Here is a 19,706-nt window from a genome sequence, read left to right on the forward strand (position 1 = left end):
AGAGGGCTGTACAAGCAATGATCACACGCACGGCACAGCGGACACACCAGGAACCGCGGTGTTGGCCGTCAAATGGCGCTAGCTGCGCAGCATTTGTGCACCGCCGCCGTCAGTGTCAGCCAGTTTGCCGTGGCATACGGAGCTCCATCGCAGTCTTTAACACTGGTAGCATGCCGCGACAGCGTGGACGTGAACCGTATGTGCAGCTGACGGACTTTGAGCGAGGGCGTATAGTGGGCATGCGGGAGGCCGGGTGGACGTACCGCCGAATTGCTCAACACGCGGGGCGTGAGGTCTCCACAGTACATCGATGTTGTCGCCAGTGGTCGGCGGAAGGTGCACGTGCCCGTCGACCTGGGACCGGACCGCAGCGACGCACGGATGCGCGCCAAGACCGTAGGATCCTACGCAGTGCCGTAAGGGACCGCACCGCCACTTCCCAGCAAATTAGGGACACTGTTGCTCCTGGGGTATCGGCGAGGACCATTCGCAACCGTCTCCATGAAGCTGGACTACGGTCCCGCACACCGTTAGGCCGTCTTCCGCTCACGCCCCAACATCGTGCAGCCCGCCTCCAGTGGTGTCGCGACAGGCGTGAATGGAGGGACGAATGGAGACGTGTCGTCTTCAGCGATGAGAGTCGCTTCTGCCTTGGTGCCAATGATGGTCGTATGCGTGTTTGGCGCCGTGCAGGTGAGCGCCACAATCAGGACTGCATACGACCGAGGCACACAGGGCCAACACCCGGCATCATGGTGTGGGGAGCGATCTCCTACACTGGCCGTACACCACTGGTGATCGTCGAGGGGACACTGAATAGTGCACGGTACATCCAAACCGTCATCGAACCCATCGTTCTACCATTCCTAGACCGGCAAGGGAACTTGCTGTTCCAACAGGACAATGCACGTCCGCATGTATCCCGTGCCACCCAACGTGCTCTAAAGGTGTAAGTCAACTACCCTGGCTAGCAAGATCTCCGGATCTGTCCCCCATTGAGCATGTTTGGGACTGGATGAAGCGTCGTCTCACGCGGTCTGCACGTCCAGCACGAACGCTGGTCCAACTGAGGCGCCAGGTGGAAATGGCATGGCAAGCCGTTCCACAGGACTACATCCAGCATCTCTATGATCGTCTCCATGGGAGAATAGCAGCCTGCATTGCTGCGAAAGGTGGATATACACTGTACTAGTGCCGACATTGTGCATGCTCTGTTGCCTGTGTCTATGTGCCTGTGGTTCTGTGAGTGTGATCATGTGATGTATCTGACCCCAGGAATGTGTCAATAAAGTTTCCCCTTCCTGGACAATGAATTCACGGTGTTCTTATTTCAATTTCCAGGAGTGTATTTCATGACACGTGGATTGGTCGTCGAAGCACCATACCATGGCCCGCACGTTCACCGGATCTGACGTCTCCGGATTTCTTTCTGTGGGGAAAGTTGAAGGATATTTGCCATCGTGATCCATCGACAAGGCCTGACAGTGTGCGTCAGCGCATTGTCAATGCATGTGCGAACATTATGGAAGGCCAACTACTCGCTGTTGAGAGGAATGTCGTTACACGTATTGCCAAATGCATTGAGGTTGACGGACATCATTTTGAGCATTTATTGCATTAATGTGGTATTTACAGGTAATAACGCTGTAACAGCATGCGTTCTCAGAAATGATATGTTCATAAAGGTACATGTATCACATTGGAACGACCGAAATAAAATGTTCAAACGTACCTCCGTTCTGTATTTTAATTTAAAAAACTTACCTATTACCAACTGTTCGTCTAAAATTGTGAGCCATATGTTCGTGACAATTACAGCGCCATCTATCACAAAGGGAAAAAAGTGGTCCAACTAAAACATTCATATTTCTTTACGTACTACACGAAAATGTAATAAAAAAATGTGGGTTCCTATTTAAAAAACGCAGTTGATATCCGTTTGACCTTGGCACCGCCATCTAGCGGGCCAACCATAGCGCCCTCTGGTTTCCCCCTTCAAGCTAAACAAGTTTCGTTCTTTGCAGCTTTTTCGTTTGACGCTTATTTCGTGAGATATTTGGCCCGGTCTCGATCAATGGACCACCCAGTATATTTAGTACACCTACGAACGAGGTAGCTCACAAAACTCGTTCGACTGATACTTCAGTGTTGCTCGTCAGTGCGTGAAACTCACCATTTAAAGTTGAAAGACGAAATAGAAAAGATTTAGAGAAGAGTAACGCGTTTCGTCACTAGTTCGTTTAGTACGCGCAAAGGAATTTCAGAGAAGCTCATCCAACTCCAGTGGCAGACTTTACAAGAGAGGTGTTGCGCGTCATGAAGTAATTTACTGTTAGAATTTCGAGAGCGCACGTCCCTAGAAGAGTCCAGCATTGTAATACATATAAAACCACTTTTGCTGTATGGATGTCGATGTTCGAAGAGCAGTCGTAAAGTTTTAATTGTCACCTTGAAAATATAAAGTTATATAATTAATTTTTGGTTTATTTGCAGGTACATGTCTACAGTTGTGGTACACACTGAAATCCCCACATCACAGCACCACAGAATGCCGTCATGGGAACAAGAACAAAATGGCGCAGCGCATTGATATAGTGCAGTATCGTGCATTACACATTTTGGGCAGTACCGGCAATGTCAGTGGAGTCTAGACAGTGAGAGAGTCAAGTCTATTTTTCTGACGCAGCTGCGACTTTCCCGCTGCGGCTGAAAAAAAGATATCGCATGACACCACACTTCATCAGTGAGCTGCACCATTTCTCCTTGCTCCTTTATTGGCATTATACGATGCAACACCGCTCCGATTTCAGTGCGTACCGGGACTGCAGACATGTACCTCGAAATAAACAAACAATTAATTCTTTATGCCTTTGCAAAATTAACTAAGAATAGTTTATTTCTGGTTGATTTTACGCAGGTTTACTGCAAGCTTGTTTCGGCATTTGTGCCATTTCCAAGTGTTCCTGTCGACATAACATTTATACATCATTTTATTCCACGTCTGTGTAACAGTAGGGCCTACTAGAGTGTGAGATTTTTATCGTATACTAGACTTACGGTTAGATGGAACGTAATTTCTTTTATTTTCTACGTTGTAAATATAAGTCACGTATTTACCGTCTACAGGAACTTCGTGTTATTTTTGACAGTTTTCAAATAGCAGGTCGTTCCACTGATCCATTATGTTTAGAAGTAAATTATATGTCAGGTAGGGAGAGCTATTTTTTTGCCAGAGATATTTTGCATTATGTAGATGTGCGATTTTAATGTTGTCTATTGCTTTTTGTTTGTTATGTGGTGTTCATCCCATTTCTTCTTCCATTACATTAATAAAAGTTTCCATATAATTTTATGGTTGAGGTCCATTTGTTCGTTGATGATGTCAGTGGAAGGATCTGACATTTGACAACTGTCAAAAATAACACGAAATTTCTATAGAAGATAAATATGTGCTTTATATTAACAACGTAGCGAGTAAAAGAAAAATTACGTTCGATGAAGTTTTGTGGACCTCACTCCACCTAGACGTAAGTGTAAGATAAGAATCTAACTCTTTAGTACTTTTACATAGTTGTAGAATAAAATGATATATAAATGTCATGTCGACAGGAACACTTGAAAATAGCACAAATTCCAAAACAAGGTTGTCGTGAACCTGTGTAAAAATAAGAAGAAATAAACTAGTTGCAGCTAATTTTATAAAGGTATGAAGAAGATGTCATATTATGACCTCATGCAAGTTGAGGACCCAGCAGAGAAGAAAAACTTATTTATGTAACTTTACATTTTGGAAATGATACATAAATTTCATCACTATCCATCGTAGATGTAAAGCGTCCACTCGATACCTGTAGTAAGATGAAGATATTTTCTCTAGGGAATCTTAGTCGAATAGTTTTACTAGTTCTATAACAAGGTACTGTGTAGATCACATACTGTATCACCGATTTCGGCCGAATTAGGCCGCTGTTGCTCAGAGAACTACATCCCGAGCATGGGAGCGTTCCGAACCACAAGCATTGCTGCCCGAAGAAGAGGGGGTACCCGACCGTAGTCAACTACAGTACCAGACGACCGTTGCAAGCAAGAAGGGACCCACACCAAGCGTCAGGTGCAATCGTAACCACATTTATCGGGACTGCAAGGCTCTACTGTGGCACGGCGACTGCATGGGGGTGGTCTCTGCCCGACAACCTGTACAATGCGTTCCTTTGACACCTCCACATCGGCGGCACCGTTTCCGACGGCGCCAAGAGCACATAAATCTGCATCTGTACTCCGCAAGCCATCTCACGGTCTGTGGCGGAGGGTACTTTGTGTACCAGTGAGGCTTCCTCCTTTTCCTGTTCCAGTCGCCTATTGGTCACGGAAAGAACGATTGTTGGTAAGGTTTCTTGTTACCTCGAACCTCTTTAATTTTATCTTGATGGTCTTTTCGCGAGATACCCTTAAGAGGAAGCGATATATTGGTTGGCTCTTCTAGAGACGTACGCTATCGGAACCTTAACAGAAGGTCGCACCAAGATGCAGAATGCCTCTGTTGCAGCGTTTGCCACTGAACTTGGCTGAGCATCTCTGTGACGTCCTCACTCTTACTGAATGAACCTGCAACGAAACGTGCCGCTCTTCTTAGGATATTCTCTATTTCCTTTATCACTCCTATCTGGTACGGATCACATTCTGACGATCAGTGTTCAAGTATTGGTCAAACGAGTGTTTTGTAAGCCACTTACTTGTATTTTATCCGTGCTGCTTCCCAAATTTCAAAAAATGTGTTCGAGTCAGAATTATCAAAAGCTTACTCTAAATCTTGTTGCCTTCCTTCATACCACCTTCTTTTATGATACCGTAGGAGTCGATATGGCCTTCTGTGGGCCTACATATCTCCGGAACACGAAACTGTTCTTCCCCGATGTCGGCCTTTATCAGTTTTTCTTTTCTTCTGTAAATAATTCATATAAGTCCTTTACATACGCCACAACAAACCACAAAGAGTTTCGTACAGCTCCCGAAGCTGTACACCATGGCATATACATTGTTGCGTATGAAAACTGCAGCATCAGGAAAGACAGCAAATCGCAAAATTATCGAGACTAATTCCGACTAAAGTACCATCTTTAGTTGTTGAAAATTATTGTAATATTTAGAACCTGTCGAACAGTGCTTGCAAAATATACTCTTCATAGTAGCTCATGTTCACAGTAACAACTGTTCAACATTCAATGCACTTGCAAATGACATTCCCCGTGCTTAGTAATTGTGAATCAACTTATTTCGTCTTCATCATTAAAAAGAGAGAGAGAGAGAGGGGGGGGGGGGGATAGCAAAGCCTCACATACACCCCACGGTGCTAGCTGGTGGGTAAATTAGCTCTTTTAAAATATAATTTACTGAAGAATGTTCCTAAATTTTCAAACTTCTAGTTACAATGCACCAGAATTCGAAAGAAAATCGCATTCTTGCTTCGACCAATGGGAATCTCTTATTCCGAGGAATCTGAGGTCCTGAGATATTATTCCGAATGAGTTAATGAGATGAGAACAGCTGAATGTCCTTCCCTTTTATAGTAAATGTCTTAAAGAAGTTTTTCATAAACTGTAAAGGACGATCAAATCTTGATTACTTAAATGCCCCTCCTAAGTAGGTACCTGCTGTATTCTGTTTAGATGCGTATTAAAGTGTATTAAAATGAACTAAACATTTTTTTTTCTTTAAATAACTGATACTAGCATTCTTAGTTTGAACATAACAAAAACACAATGAAAATCAAAAGTATTAATTGTAAAGCACGCTTTTTAACGATACAGTCATGCTTGACAAATTAGCACTACCAAAGGGGAAAATGGCGATGTCATTAAAAACGCTGAGAATCAAGCTACGTTTGTCAGAGTATGAAACCCTCCCCTAAAGGAAGGGCCCAATATTAAATTACTGGCCAAGAAGTTCGATACAGACAGGAGCCAGGTGGTGAAATGCCAAGTTATCATCACGGTATGCCGGCCGGCGTGGCCAAGCGGTTCTAGGCGCTTCAGTCTGGAACAGCGAGACTGCTACGGTCGCAGGTTCGAATCCTGCCTCGGGCATGGATGTGTGTGATGTCCTTAGATTAGTTAGGTTTAAGTAGTTCTAAGTTCTAGGCGACTGATGACCTCAGATGTTAAGTTCCATAGTGCTCAGAGCCATTTGAACCATTTGATCATCACGGTATGAGGTGTTGCACGAAACTTGACGCTCTATTCTGACAATACAATGGAACATTTTACTTTTGACAGAGTTTTCGATGGGCTGCATATTTTTGATATGCAAGATTATACGCCGGAACTGTACTTGATCCTGGCTCTTGTCTTTGCAAAATGCAAATGTCTGCGGCCTTATCTACCAAACTGCACAGGGGGCCGCCATACGGAACGACTAATAAGTTCTGGAAACAAAACTGAAAGAGAGAATAGTTTATTCACAGTCGTAAGAGTGTTGCTGAAATAAAATTTTTAATTTTGTTAGAGAATTCTGATAGTAGCTGATATTTATAAACACACCAACACAGTGTTATTAATACTAGCGTTCACTATTGCTGATGGTGTTGAGACAGCAACCAGCCACAAATTTATTTTTAGTTTCTTTATTCAAAGGGTACCTTTACCGGTTTCGAATCATTACGATTCACCGTCAGACGGTTTTCATCCTTTCATTACAACATGTGTTACGTTTTTTACTGATTAGTTATCGTGAAATGTCAGTAGAAAACGCAGCACATGTTGTAATGAAAGGATGAAAACCGTCTGACGATGAATCGTAATGATTCGAAACCGGTAAAGGTACCCTTTGAATAAAAGAACTTAAAATAAATTTGTGGCTGGTTGCTGTCTCAACACCATCAACACTTGTCTTCAAAAACAGCCACGGTCTGCAACCATGTCATCATATGACAAAATCGCAAGTTCATTATTGCTTGCGAACATTGTGTTTAAGAAAATTATACGCTTTCTGTAATATGGAATTCACGAGAAGCTACTTTTGAAATTAAGTGGAAGCAATAAATAAAAGAGGAGTAAGTTTCTGACGCCTGTCTAAGGAAGGAAGGCTAACGATTAACGATTTGTCGACGTCGATGTCGTTAAGATTTAACGCCCCGTCAATAAACGGATGAAAATCGACCGTGACATTGTTGAAGGAATTAATTCCTGTATTTACTTCAAGTACTGTTGTGAAAGTACGGTAAACCTGAATCGGATCTAGCGTTCCGGAATTTTTGGGCCCTCCTGCGAGAGACAGTAAGTGCAGTTAATGCGAACATAAAATCTTGCAAATTATCGTTTTTCTCTTTTTCCATTTTTATTACTCTTGAAAGAGTGAAACAGTTTAAGTAATTATGAAACATGTAGTCTGCGTGATAGACATAACATGTCATACGTGAAGGTACAACAGATAACTACTGTTTCCTTTTCTGCTGTTGATCAGTGACTGCAGAACACCAGTTATGTTTGCAGTGACCTGCCTTGTACTACTTCGGAAACCATTTTCTTTATTTCATCTGTTGAGTTACGATAATGCGTGGTATGGCGCCATTTGTTGCCAGTGAATTGAAAAGATTTAATGGTGTTCTAAGTGAATCTCTCGTCTGCTACAAGTAGTACAGAACGGAAGAGGGAAAACTTATTTCAATAAAAAGCTTTTCAATGTAACACGTTTTTAAAACAGTCTGAAAAGTATAAAATAATGTCTTATAGTCCCATATAGATTAAACCGATACAGATAGTCCTGGAAAGTTGTGATTGTAAATTTTCAATAGCTAGGGCAATACTTGTAAAATTTAAAACGAAAAACGTGGGGCGCATAGAATAGATAAATGATGCATGAATAGTTCACATAAGTCACTAACAATTTTATTGCACTGCAAGTGATATAAAATGATTTTTCTCAACGATAGCTACTCTCTACGTTCCTAATTAATTCTGTTGCATGTGCTCCACATTTTTTGTTTCGAATTTTACAGGTATTGTAATAGCTATTGAAACTTCACAAGTACAAATTTTTAGGAATATGTCAATGGGGTTAGGGATCTGTGTGGGGCCAGGAGATTTTATTTAATATGTTTACTTTATTTTAAAAACGTCGATTTCAAACATTGATACGATTACAACATAGACATGCGGTAAATTTCAGATTTATTTCAGTTTATCTTCACCTTAGTCAATCAATGTATCGCTTCCTCCGACGTATTACTCGTGTAACGTCTTGAAAGTAAAAATTAGAGAGATTCCAGTTCGCATGGAAGCTTGTCAGCAGCCGTGCTTAATGCGAAACATTTGCGACTGTGACGGGAAAACAGGGCAATAGCACTATGCGCGAAGTACCCTCTGCCACACAGCAGACACGAAAACGAGTTAATATTTCATTTTCATGCATTTCTGAGCTATATTGAAAGTTTCAAGCCTCTAGGTCTTCGGAAGACAGAATACTAAAGTACCCTCTGCCACACACCTGACACGGAAATGAATTAATCTCGCGTTGTCATCCAGTCCTTGGCTATGTTCAAAATTTCAAGTCTCTAGATAATCGGGAAGTTAGTTTAAAATCAGTTGTAACTTTTTACCAAAAAGGCAAGAAAGCAACTTGATAAAAACGCTGAATTGGATGAATTATTGTCTCTTAACAAATTTAGTCTATTTTCCAAACTTCTGGCAACCATGGCGGCTGATGCAACACATCACGGTGCAGCTATAAGCTTCTAATTGGATTGTGCAAACTAAATCAAATTCGGTAGTTATTGGAGATGGATCTTCATTTCAAATTTCATGTAAGGAAGCCGTACCTCCAGACAGTCGTCCAAGCATTAGAGTGCTTTTTCGAGGATGCAGATGGATCTAGTATGGAAGAGAATCTCGCTGTATAGAAAAGTCTGGCTCGAAAATCCGCTGGGAAACTCCTGCTGCAGTGTTGCGGTGCAGTACGCACTCTTTTGGAATGAGGCGGAAAACAGGGTCGGTAACGATGCGCGGGTGACAAACACCTGTGGCTGCTCAAGGATCTCAGAGTTCTAGTATTTAAGGGCCTGCGGCGGACCTGGGAACACAGCAGCCGCTCAGACACAGACCAGCCAACAAGCCGTCCCAGCAACATGAAGGTCGCATTGGTGGTAAGTAACTCACGACGCCTGCTTCATGCAACGTCTTTGCAGTTTTACACGGCTAGGTGCACTTCTATTCACGCAGTTTCATATAAATATACAGTGATAGCGCGTTAAATAGTTGCTGTTGCCTTCAACGATAATAGCTATTTGAACTTAATATATCCTGCTATTTTCTAACCAAAGCCAGGGACATTTTATAATTCAATAGATAGACCCTGAATACAGATTAACTTAACAGAATGTTTCTAATTCGCTTTGGAGAAAACCAGAACCAAAATAAATGTAGTAAATCTGCAAAACTTTGCTACAATGTCGTAGAAAAAAAAATCAGTCGATTATTAAGTCTACAACTTCGTTCCCGCAGTTTTTTCTCGAAGTTCGAGGCTATATTGTGAAAAACTTACAAAAAATTTATGGGTGAAAGTATTGACCATCGCTGGCGATTACTTTCTCCCATCTTTCGGGCAGCGTACGAATCCCGCGGCGGAAGAACTGAGGGTCTTTCAAGGATATCCATCAATCTATCCAATTTTGCACTTAATCATATGACCGGAAGTGCTCCTCAGCCAGGCCGTGTGCCATCGATTGGAAAAGGAGGTAGTCAGAGGGACCAATGAGCAGTGTCCATTGAGTACTGGGGTTGGGGTAGGATGTCCCATTTCAGCGTTTCCAAGTATTCTTTGACGAGTTTTACAACATGGGGTCGAGCATTGTCACGCTGCAAAATCACTTTTCCACGTCTATCGCTATATTGATGCCGTTTATCTTTCAGTGCTCGGCTCAAACACATCAATTGCTTTAGATACCGGCCACCGGTTATTCTTTCCCTCAGTATTAGTAGCTTCGAAAACCTTCAGTCTTCCACTTCGACGTCAAAATCACCGTTCTTGCAGCGTTGAAACCATTCTCTGCCCGTCCTTTTACTAATAAATGCCTCACCATAGGTCTTACCCAGTATTTTATGAGCCTCAGCCGCAGATTTATTGATGTTAAAGCAGAATTTAATTCCCGAAAATGACGAGAATTGGACTCGTAAGTTGACATAGTTGGCCGAGAACAACTTTATGAAACAATCACAAATCGACTAATATTTTAGTGGCGTTTCGTTTACAAATGCTTCACTTCATTGTATGAAACTTACGACCTATGATTTGCACGACCACTTGCCGCTGCTGCCATCTATTGCAAAATGGTGGAAGAAAAGTTGTAGATCTAATATGATACTGACAACTAACTTGGAGGAGTAAACCTTTAGTCGCCGATGAAACAACAGACGAATTACGAGACTTCAAAGAGATTTTCCTTCAGTTTACATTAAGAAAATTTCCTGTGACTGAGTTAATACCTGGACTCACAATGAGGGAGGGAGAGGAAGAGTTCATTAGTGAGGAGGCAGATGAGAGAATTTGTGAAGGATTGGAAAGGAAATGGGTGATGCCCTTTCAAAGAAGCCATCCCGGCATTTGCCTTCAGTGGCTTACGGGAATCACGGCTCACAATGAATGAACTGATCTTTCCTTCAGCAGAGTTAGCAATGGCGAACAGTTTTCATTGGGTTTTTTCCTAAGGAAAAGTGTAATATATTTCCGCCTCTCCCAGCGCCTTGTGGTTGCAACAATTTCTAAATAAGAAAGTGTCTTAAGCATCTGTTAAATTATTTGCTCAAAGAGTTTTAAAGACGGAAACAGATTATCCTCAGGCTTACAAATAAATGTAATGCGCAAACTTATGGATTTAATCAGAAGAACGACTTTGCGCCAACAAAATCTACTAGACCTTTTGCAGATGTAAGACAGCTTCTTTCATCAGTCTTCATCATGAATGAGGCCATATGCTGCAGAAAAACTTAATTAATGCAGAGCCCGTTGAGGAGCTGGAATATTTTGTCTGCTCACTCCAACGAAGAGCAATTTGCTTGCTTTTCACAAAGATGGATTTCATTCATCCTAACGCTCAATACTTAACCTACACTGTGAAGTTACTTCCCTCACAAGGATGTAAATCTGCCATATACTCTACGGAAGTTATTAATATATGAATAATTCAGTGAGCATTTATTATGGTAGAAGATCAAGGACAATGTATATGTTCATCAGTAGTAAAAAATTAAATTAACTTCATGTTGCTCCCAGCCAGGCGAAAGCTTTTCGAATTGAATTGATTTCGGCTGCTTCGTATCCAATGCACTGCTCAAATTACTCAAGCAGCTTCGCTGTGAACACAAGAACCTGGTTGGGCCCACAAAGAAACCTTTCCAACCCAGAGATAATTGGGGTGGGAATAATTGACCCAAGGATATCTGTTTCTGTAGCAGCGACGCTAATCAAATTACTCTGATGACATAGATTGTATGTAGTTCTTTTACGCCGCACAAACCTAGAATGGGAGGACTTTCAGAGTTTACGTTCACAACATTCTTCCTCTCAAAAGTTCCAGGTACGTCAATACCAGCAATTCTGTCTTTTCTACGGGCTGCTCTGACCCCAGTCTCCTTAACTGACTTGGAAGTATCCAGCTCAATTCGTGATGGTGGAATAAGTCATCTGTATCTGACTGAAAAACTGGCGCGACGTTGTGGCGTAAAGTTGTTGATAGACAGGATGTTCTCCAATTGCCCGGGTCAAACTTGCAGCCTATCCCCATAATCTCAAGGGGATAAGGAATCCTACACTGTAAATGGCGACCCCACCGTCGGCAGCCCCATTGGTGTTATTCGAGCAACAGGCTGAGCGCCAGCAGAACTCGTATTGAGCACGCCCCTTCTGTATACCCGCCATACAAGATATGCAGCACAACCGCACTCTTCTTGTTCGCCTCACTAAACCCTTTACAGATAAAGCACTCTATAACGCTAGCTGACAAAGTGTCGTTCAGTCACACAAGGCCGTGAGTCACACGAATCGACAACATAATATTCTCCTGGCCAAGCATAAAAATACCTGCCCACAAACTCTTAATTTTTGTGTTTCATGCTTCTCCCTTCGCCACAGTTCTGAGCTATGTATCATAACGGACGAACCGAGAACTGTTTAATTGTTCTTTGCTCCTTATGAGCTTTTCGATACCATACAACAACTCTAGTATAATTCTACACTTTAGTAACTTCACGCTTAATTAATGCATTATGCTTGTGTAGGTTACATTCTTACTGATGTTAGGATTGTTTCTGTAAGTGTTCTCATACCGTAGCATCATCGGAATGTCGTCCTAATTTACATCTGATTACATGTATTATACTTTAGCTACTGTGAAAATCGTAAATGTTACAGCCCTCTCGTCAAGCAACCATAATAAAGAGACACATTTGCATACAGAACAATGAGTTATTTAAGCCCGTGGCGAACTTCTAAAAGTGACGGAGAGAGATTTTATAATAATTCGCTTCATTACGTCCCTGAAACTCCATTTCGTACCATTATAATTAACATTTGAAGGCAGGTTACAAATTACCGTCGACGTGGTCATTGGAGACTGAGTACTAGGTATCTAATTTGGAGAAGAAGTGGGGGAAAAAAATCACGCATGGCCTATTAGAAGAAATTCGGATGACAATTTGCAGGCACCGAGAGAAATCTAAATGAAGATTGCTGGACAGAAATTTGAGATCCACTCCTCCGAGCTAGTCGAATATTTCAATCAGTGTGGTGGCTCCTTCGGTGCGTCACATTTGACTGATGGGCAGTTAAAAAATATTGTCCGTCGTAGCAGTGACGGTTAGCGCCGCATATGCATGCTCGACTGTTCAGGTCATTCTATGAGATATCTTGGCTTTGTTGCCAACCCTGAAATCAAACTACAGGATGATCTTTCGAAGAAACCGAAAAGTATCAAGCGTTACAATTCCGTAACCGAGTAGTTAGCTTCGCTGCCAAAAAAGAAGTGCGGAAGGACTAGGGTTCGATTCCCGCTGCTTGCTTGGATTTTTAGAAATAGGTCCACTCATCTCCGTGAGGCCAAATGTAAAGCTGCTTGATAAAGAAACAACAGCGTTATGAAGATTCATCTACTGGAAAAAGGCCAGAGGAATGAGCGACATGCTTCACATGTCCCACGGTCACAGATCTCTCCTCGTACTGCCTTGTGGGTAACAATGGGCCAATCGGAACAGGCCCCACAAGAGGATCGCGCCTACCCGTCATCACCGACTTCGTTCATGTTTGTGGTACATGAAGGGCTCGACCGGAAACGAAAGTGACAGGAAGTGGAAGGTCACAAGTGTTTAGAAAAAAATAGTATTTTTGGCGCAGGTCAGACGATTCATGAACCATTTATGCTATCGTAGTTTAGAGGCGGCGGGCGGCGCAGCGGAAAAAGTACAAAACGCTAATCGGAGGGTCTTGGAGTCGAGTCCTTATGTGAAAACATGTTTTTTTTTTAATTTTTAAGTTACGTACGCTGTAAATAAACAGAAATAATGCTCAGTAGATTATATTTATTAATATTTTCAAAACAGGCATGAAAAGGAAAGGCAAAGGAGATTGCAAATAAATTTGCAATAAAGGATCGTTCTTACAGCTGCCACGAGAAATTTGCAAATAATTTTAGAAGAAGGGATAGTAACTAAAGCAACGGGTAAAAATGGGGCGTTCATAAAGTATGCGAGATGTCGAGAAAATTATTGTTTCTCCTGTTTTTACGATGAATATCACCCCAGCACTTGTAAACCATCAACTGCAAAATGATAAAAGCATCTTATTTCATATATGTGTAGTTCTCGTACACACCTTATCAGATAGAAAAAGTCCTGGAAATTTACTTGCAGTCCAAAATTTTTCTTCGCTTTTCCTTTTCATACCTTTTCTGAAAATATTGATAAATACAATATATTGAGCATTATTTCTGTTTATTTGCAGTTTACGTAACTTACAAAGGACTTGGTGCCACGACACTCCCATTGTCGTTGTTTACTGTCTCCCCTATGTCAATCGCTGCCTGTAAAGTGCACTAACATAAATGGGTCATGCCATGCTCGACTCGTGCCAGAAATACTGTTTTTTTTTTTTTTTTTTCTAAACGCTTGGACATCTGGATCTCCCTCGTCTGTCACTTTCATTTCTGGCCAAGACCTGCGTACACCATTTTTTGGACAACTCTGGAGCCAATAGAAGTAGAGATTGTACAAATGTGGAAATTTACAGATACATTATAATCATTTTTATATCTGCGAGGTGTACACTTGTAACACATTCGTGAAGCTGGCTACACTACAATAGTAAATGGTGAAAGTCAGCTCTAATATAGCTAGGCAATGTATAAACGTTGTCGGACTTGAGGGATTTGGAAGTCCAGTGTATTAACACAACGCTCTCGTAGTGCGTGCAGTAGCCACGTTCAGCTAGGAAGCAGCGCCTTACCGTGTTCTCCTCGTTCCCACAGTTCCTGGCCGTGGCCGTAGCGGCGGTGATGGCAGACGTCAAGCCCATCGAGGTCCTGTCACGAGAGGAGGTCCACGACGCGAGCGGCCAGTACTCTCTCACGTAAGTACAGCGCACTTCGCCTGCAGCCGCCATGAAACTCGAACCATTAATGCCCTTTAAATGTAAGTCATCTCTCTTGGACATGTCTTGATAGACACCCCCCCCCCCCCCCCCCCCCCGATCTACCGGTGCCATAGTACTCGTTGTGCGAATTCTGATTGGTGACGATAAAAATTAAATTCATTCTCGCCTCTTTTCTTTCTTGTTAGCATCCTAATGTAAACGGTATATTAGACGGAACATTTAAATTGAACAACAAGTCGAAAGATAATTAAATATCTACTCAAAGAGGGGTTAAAGGGGTGTCATCCACGTAGATATTTACCTCGTTGGCGCATTGTTCTATCGTTCATTATTAATGTTCGATATTCTTCAGATGGAAGACGAATATTTTGAAAGCTTGAAATCATTGTTACAAAAAAAGTGTAACAAAATGCCTTACGTCTCACTTTACCAAAAAATTATTTTCTGTTCTCATAATTCATTATGTGAAGTAGTACTCCCTTTCACAATTCTTTAGGTCCAGTCCTTTTCTGTAAGACGCATAATAACTTTACTTCAGCATTACACTAAATCCGCAGTTCTGTGCCACCAAATACCTCTAACCTCATTACATTTCTTAGATTTTTTTTAGGATACACCAATCCTGCGAATATTTCCTCAAGCCTACCATTTATCGTCAACACGTCTACCATAATAAGCGGACCACGTGTTTCCTTTAGTTGTGTTGACATGGAACGCCACTTCGTGTTTCAGATTCCATGAACAAGACAATTTCCTTTCATTGTTTGCTGACGGAAGGCTCACGTCTCACCGCAGGAGTCCTTTGCTAAAGAATTAGTTGTAGACTTACCGTAATGTATTTATCGTTCTCAAAAACTAATTCACATTGTATATCACTAATTTTCATGACGTAACAGCAGGGGAAGCTTTCAAATTTTATGTTGTATCTATTCTGTTAACACAATGACATCGTATTTAAATACCCTTCCTCACTGTGTAGTGAAATCAAATTTCATATGAATCAGATGGTATGATTGTTTTACATATGAACTAGTGTGATAGTTGGGTGTGGTGAAGTTGAAAACAGTCTTCCAAATGTAGAGCAAAACTACACTTTTTTCAGTTCATTTTTTTTTCCTCTTAAGTAGCACAAAACACACCTCTTAAGACTTTTTCCCTTTTCAGTTGGGGCTATGAGCATCGGGAAATAAGCTCATGTTTTTGTCTAAAGTCTCTCTCATAAGGTTGGACTGATGGTCGCCTGAGAACAAAGTACAAGGGAAGCTGTGCGCTAACTTCCAGTTGCTAAGCGAAGCTGGTTCTAAAGTTGGTTAGTAGCTTCTTTTTTCATTCCACTGATCTTGCGATACACTGTGAAGGTGCTGGAAACACACATATCAGTAAGATTAATGAATTATTACTATAGCCCTTCACTAGGCATCCCATGATTAGTCAGAGAGCAGTCATCTGCTATTGAATGTCTACGCCACTCATTCCCTTCTGATATTCTAAGGCACTCTGGACTATTCCTTGCGATTCTCCAGAGTCTGTATCAGTGAAAACCATTCGCTTACTACACTATCACTGCTTAAAACCCTATCAAAAATCTTCTGTAAATCCTTCTTAACATCACCAAGAACTAGTCTCTTCGCCATGTTGATTGTTTACTAAACTCAGTTACCACGCGACACACATGACCTGCGCTTCGTATTAGAATATTAGAATACATTTAAACCCATGTATTAGCTAAGAATAGAACACAATCTATTCATAAATTGAAGGGCGCATTTCCCAGGTGAGCTCATCATACACGATTTACACAGTATATGAACTTCATGCGACTACAGCTCGTCGTTTGATGCGACTGGGTTAAGACGATGGATGAGGCTTGGATGTAAACTTCAGTGAAAATTGTCATGGTTAGAGAATGCAGTAGTTCAGCTCTGGAAGGACTGGGAAAGGATCCAGCCTCCAATTAAAAAGGGAATCCACATCTCAATGGGAACGACCAGAAGGCGTTTGAATCCTACTCTTGCAGAATAGTCATTGTTTTGATGGAGTTGACAAATTGCTTGACTGAAAAAGAACTTTGTCAAGCTGTGTTCTGGTTTTTATTGGCAGGTACCAGACGGCCAACGGCATCACGGTGGTGGAGCACGGCGAGCTGAAGCCCACCCCTGACGGCAAGGACCACGTGCTGATCAAGAGCGGCCAGTACCAGTACACCAGCCCCGAGGGCAAGATCGTCGACATCAAGTACAAGGCCGACGAGTTCGGCTACGTCGCCACCGGAGACGCCATTCCAGTCGCACCCGTCGCCTAAACAGAATGGCGCGACCCTGTAACAACACTCAAAAAATAAAACCACCTTACTGATTATTTTGGTTCGCATTCATTTCTCCCTCAGAACCTGTGTATATGCACTACTTACAAAATGTCATACTGTTTTTCAGGGTCTAAGTATTGAGGCTCTTTCTTTACAGGAAGTTAATTTTGTTTTCTCGTCTCAAACGGTTTGCTGGGTACATAAAGTATGTGTCTATTGTCCCAATGCTTGACTATCCTATACATAGCTTTCAACGAACTTCATTACTCGTTTCTATATTCTATACTGCCATCATAATTTTGGAATAGTCAATGGTAGGTTTCATCAGTGGGCCCAAAACAAAAGCACATTTTAAACAGGTTAATCACGTCATTTAGTCACTTATACTTTACAACAAAGTGCTTTTTAATGTTATCGCATAAATATTTCTTCATTCAGCAAAAAAAAATGTGTCTGACTCTAGTAACTGATGGCTGTACAGCCTACAGCAGATGCCCGCTAGCCTAGTGCCAAGACTGGGAAACTTCACGAAAAGACGATTCGATTTACAGCTCAGCATAAGCGCTTGTTCCATTACTTGATGGAGAAATACATCTATGGTAGAGGCAGGTGACCATTCAGATATGGCACAATTTTGAAATATAGAAAGGTTTTGATGGCACAATTCATTAACCTTTACGAGTTTCAAATTTTCAACACAGTGAAGCCATGGACTAAAGTATAGAAACAAATGAACGATGTGTAATATGTAAATTAGCGATATGTAATAGCATGTACATATTTGTTATATATAAATAGGAAGCCAACCAGTACTGACAGGTACCTGCATGTCTCCTCCCATCATCACCCTATGCAGAAGAAATCCGCCATGGACTCTTTAACCAAGAGGGCTCACAAGATCAACGATAAGGAACATCTAAAGGGTGAAGTGCAAAACCTCAAGTCCATTATTGGTGCCAATGGTTATGGAATGAAAGTAACAGACAAAACTATGGCGACAAAGAGTGAAAGCAATACAGGAGAGCAAAAGAAACCACAAAATATAGTTCTATTGCCTATGTTCAAGGTGTGACTGAACGGGTGGGCCAAATTCTCCGCCGAGCAGGCATCAAGCCCATTTTTCGAAGCAGCAACAGAATAAAAGGTGTTCTTCGCATAACGGAAGATACAGTTGACAAACTACATGCTGCTGGAGTTTACGAAATCAGGTGCGAATATGGATTAGTGTATGTAGACGAGACGGGGTGACCCATCAGCACACGGATATCTTAACACGACAGATATATCCGACTAAGACAACACACCAAGTCAGGGGTGGCAGAACACCGGGATGAGTGCGGCAGACAAATTGATTTTGGTGAAGCACGCGGTTCTTGGCGCTCCAGTCCGGAACCGCGCGACCGCTACGGTCGCAGGTTCGAATCCTGCCTCGGGCATGGATGTGTGTGATGTCCTTAGATTAGTTAGGTTTAAGTAGTTCTAAGTTCTAGGGGCCTGATGACCTCAGAAGTTAAGTCCCATAGTGCTCAGAGCCATTTTTTTTTCTTTTTTTTTTTTTTTCACGTCAGGAGTAAGTCACATGTAGTACAATCACCTACTGTGTCTTTAAAACTACTGGTGTTGTATAATGCTATTATTTAAGATGGAGACGAATGCACATCTCCTAGAGAGAACAAAGGTGTGCACAATACATTATTAAATTTATCGCATAACATCTTAATTAACAAAAAAACTGGATGTTGGACATTTAATTGAAGGTAGCAAAAGAATTCCACGACATGTAATAACAAAATACTATGTAATATAACAAATAAACGAAAGTACAAAAGGGCAGAGAGGGAACGTTGCACCGCCGACAAGTTCATTGCAGCCAGCAGGAATCGTTTCCACTACAAGGTCTAATTTCTTGTTGTCTTTGGTCGTCGATGTGTATGGAAGAGCGCAGATGGGTCGTGTGAAAGTGGTCTCGTTGTTTTGTTGGTTTCACACGAGGCAGTAAGCGTCAAAATCAGTTTTGTTTCTGTATATTATTGCACCATATTTTAACACAAGACCTCAAAATATCAGATCCCTAAACCAGTTCACCAAAAATGAGAAATACTCATTCTGAATAAACTCGCACTGTTCGTTTGAAATATATTTTGAAGAGCACTTTTTTTTCTAAATATTTCAGTTCCCCGTAGCACATCGACATATCGATAGTCATGTAGCACTTACATTTCCTGTGTTTTATGTTTGTTGTGGAGTGCTGGATTTTAAAATCAGGCAAAATCGTTTTCGACAAACTCCAGTAGTGAGCATAGTCACTTCCTGTTCCACGCTCTTCGGAAAACTGATCGGATACAGCTCGATTGCAGCGAGACTTGGAAATAGCGATATGGATCCAAACTGCCCGCAGACGTCTTCACGAAGTGGCTTCCATGCATGTACGTTCATTCTGTGTACTGTGAAGATACGGATTTTCATGTCATTTCTAATAACTAGATAGTAAACACGTGTTCCGTCCAATAATTTTGTCCCCCTGCCGTATTGTGTTACCATTGTCATTCACTCTTTTTCGTGGAAGACAGTACTCATCTCCAAAGAGCCTACTTGCTGTATGGCAGGGTACCAGATGAGGCTTCAGTCCAATGTCATTGTAGCGAACTCTCCGAACTTGGATCCTACAGACACGTATGTACCTCAATTGGAAGGCCTACTGCAACTACCCAGCATCTCCATAACTACTTACGATTCCATCTATTTCCGAGCTATTGTATTGGGGCAAAAA

The 19,706-nt window shown here is 41.8% G+C and overlaps 1 protein-coding gene across 1 annotated transcript; it reads left to right on the forward strand.

The window, feature by feature from the left end:
• The first annotated feature begins 9,089 nt into the window (after positions 1 to 9,089).
• Positions 9,090 to 16,933, forward strand: LOC124594217 (larval cuticle protein 16/17-like). The gene is made up of 3 exons (XM_047132576.1): positions 9,090 to 9,136; positions 14,507 to 14,607; positions 16,732 to 16,933. Exons 1-3 carry the CDS (start codon positions 9,119 to 9,121, stop codon positions 16,931 to 16,933), a joined length of 321 nt encoding a protein of 106 aa, XP_046988532.1. The 5' UTR covers positions 9,090 to 9,118.
• The last annotated feature ends 2,773 nt before the right edge of the window (positions 16,934 to 19,706 follow it).

The sequence above is a fragment of the Schistocerca americana genome, chromosome 2, assembly GCF_021461395.2.
Source record: "Schistocerca americana isolate TAMUIC-IGC-003095 chromosome 2, iqSchAmer2.1, whole genome shotgun sequence".
NCBI lineage: Eukaryota > Metazoa > Arthropoda > Insecta > Orthoptera > Acrididae > Schistocerca > Schistocerca americana.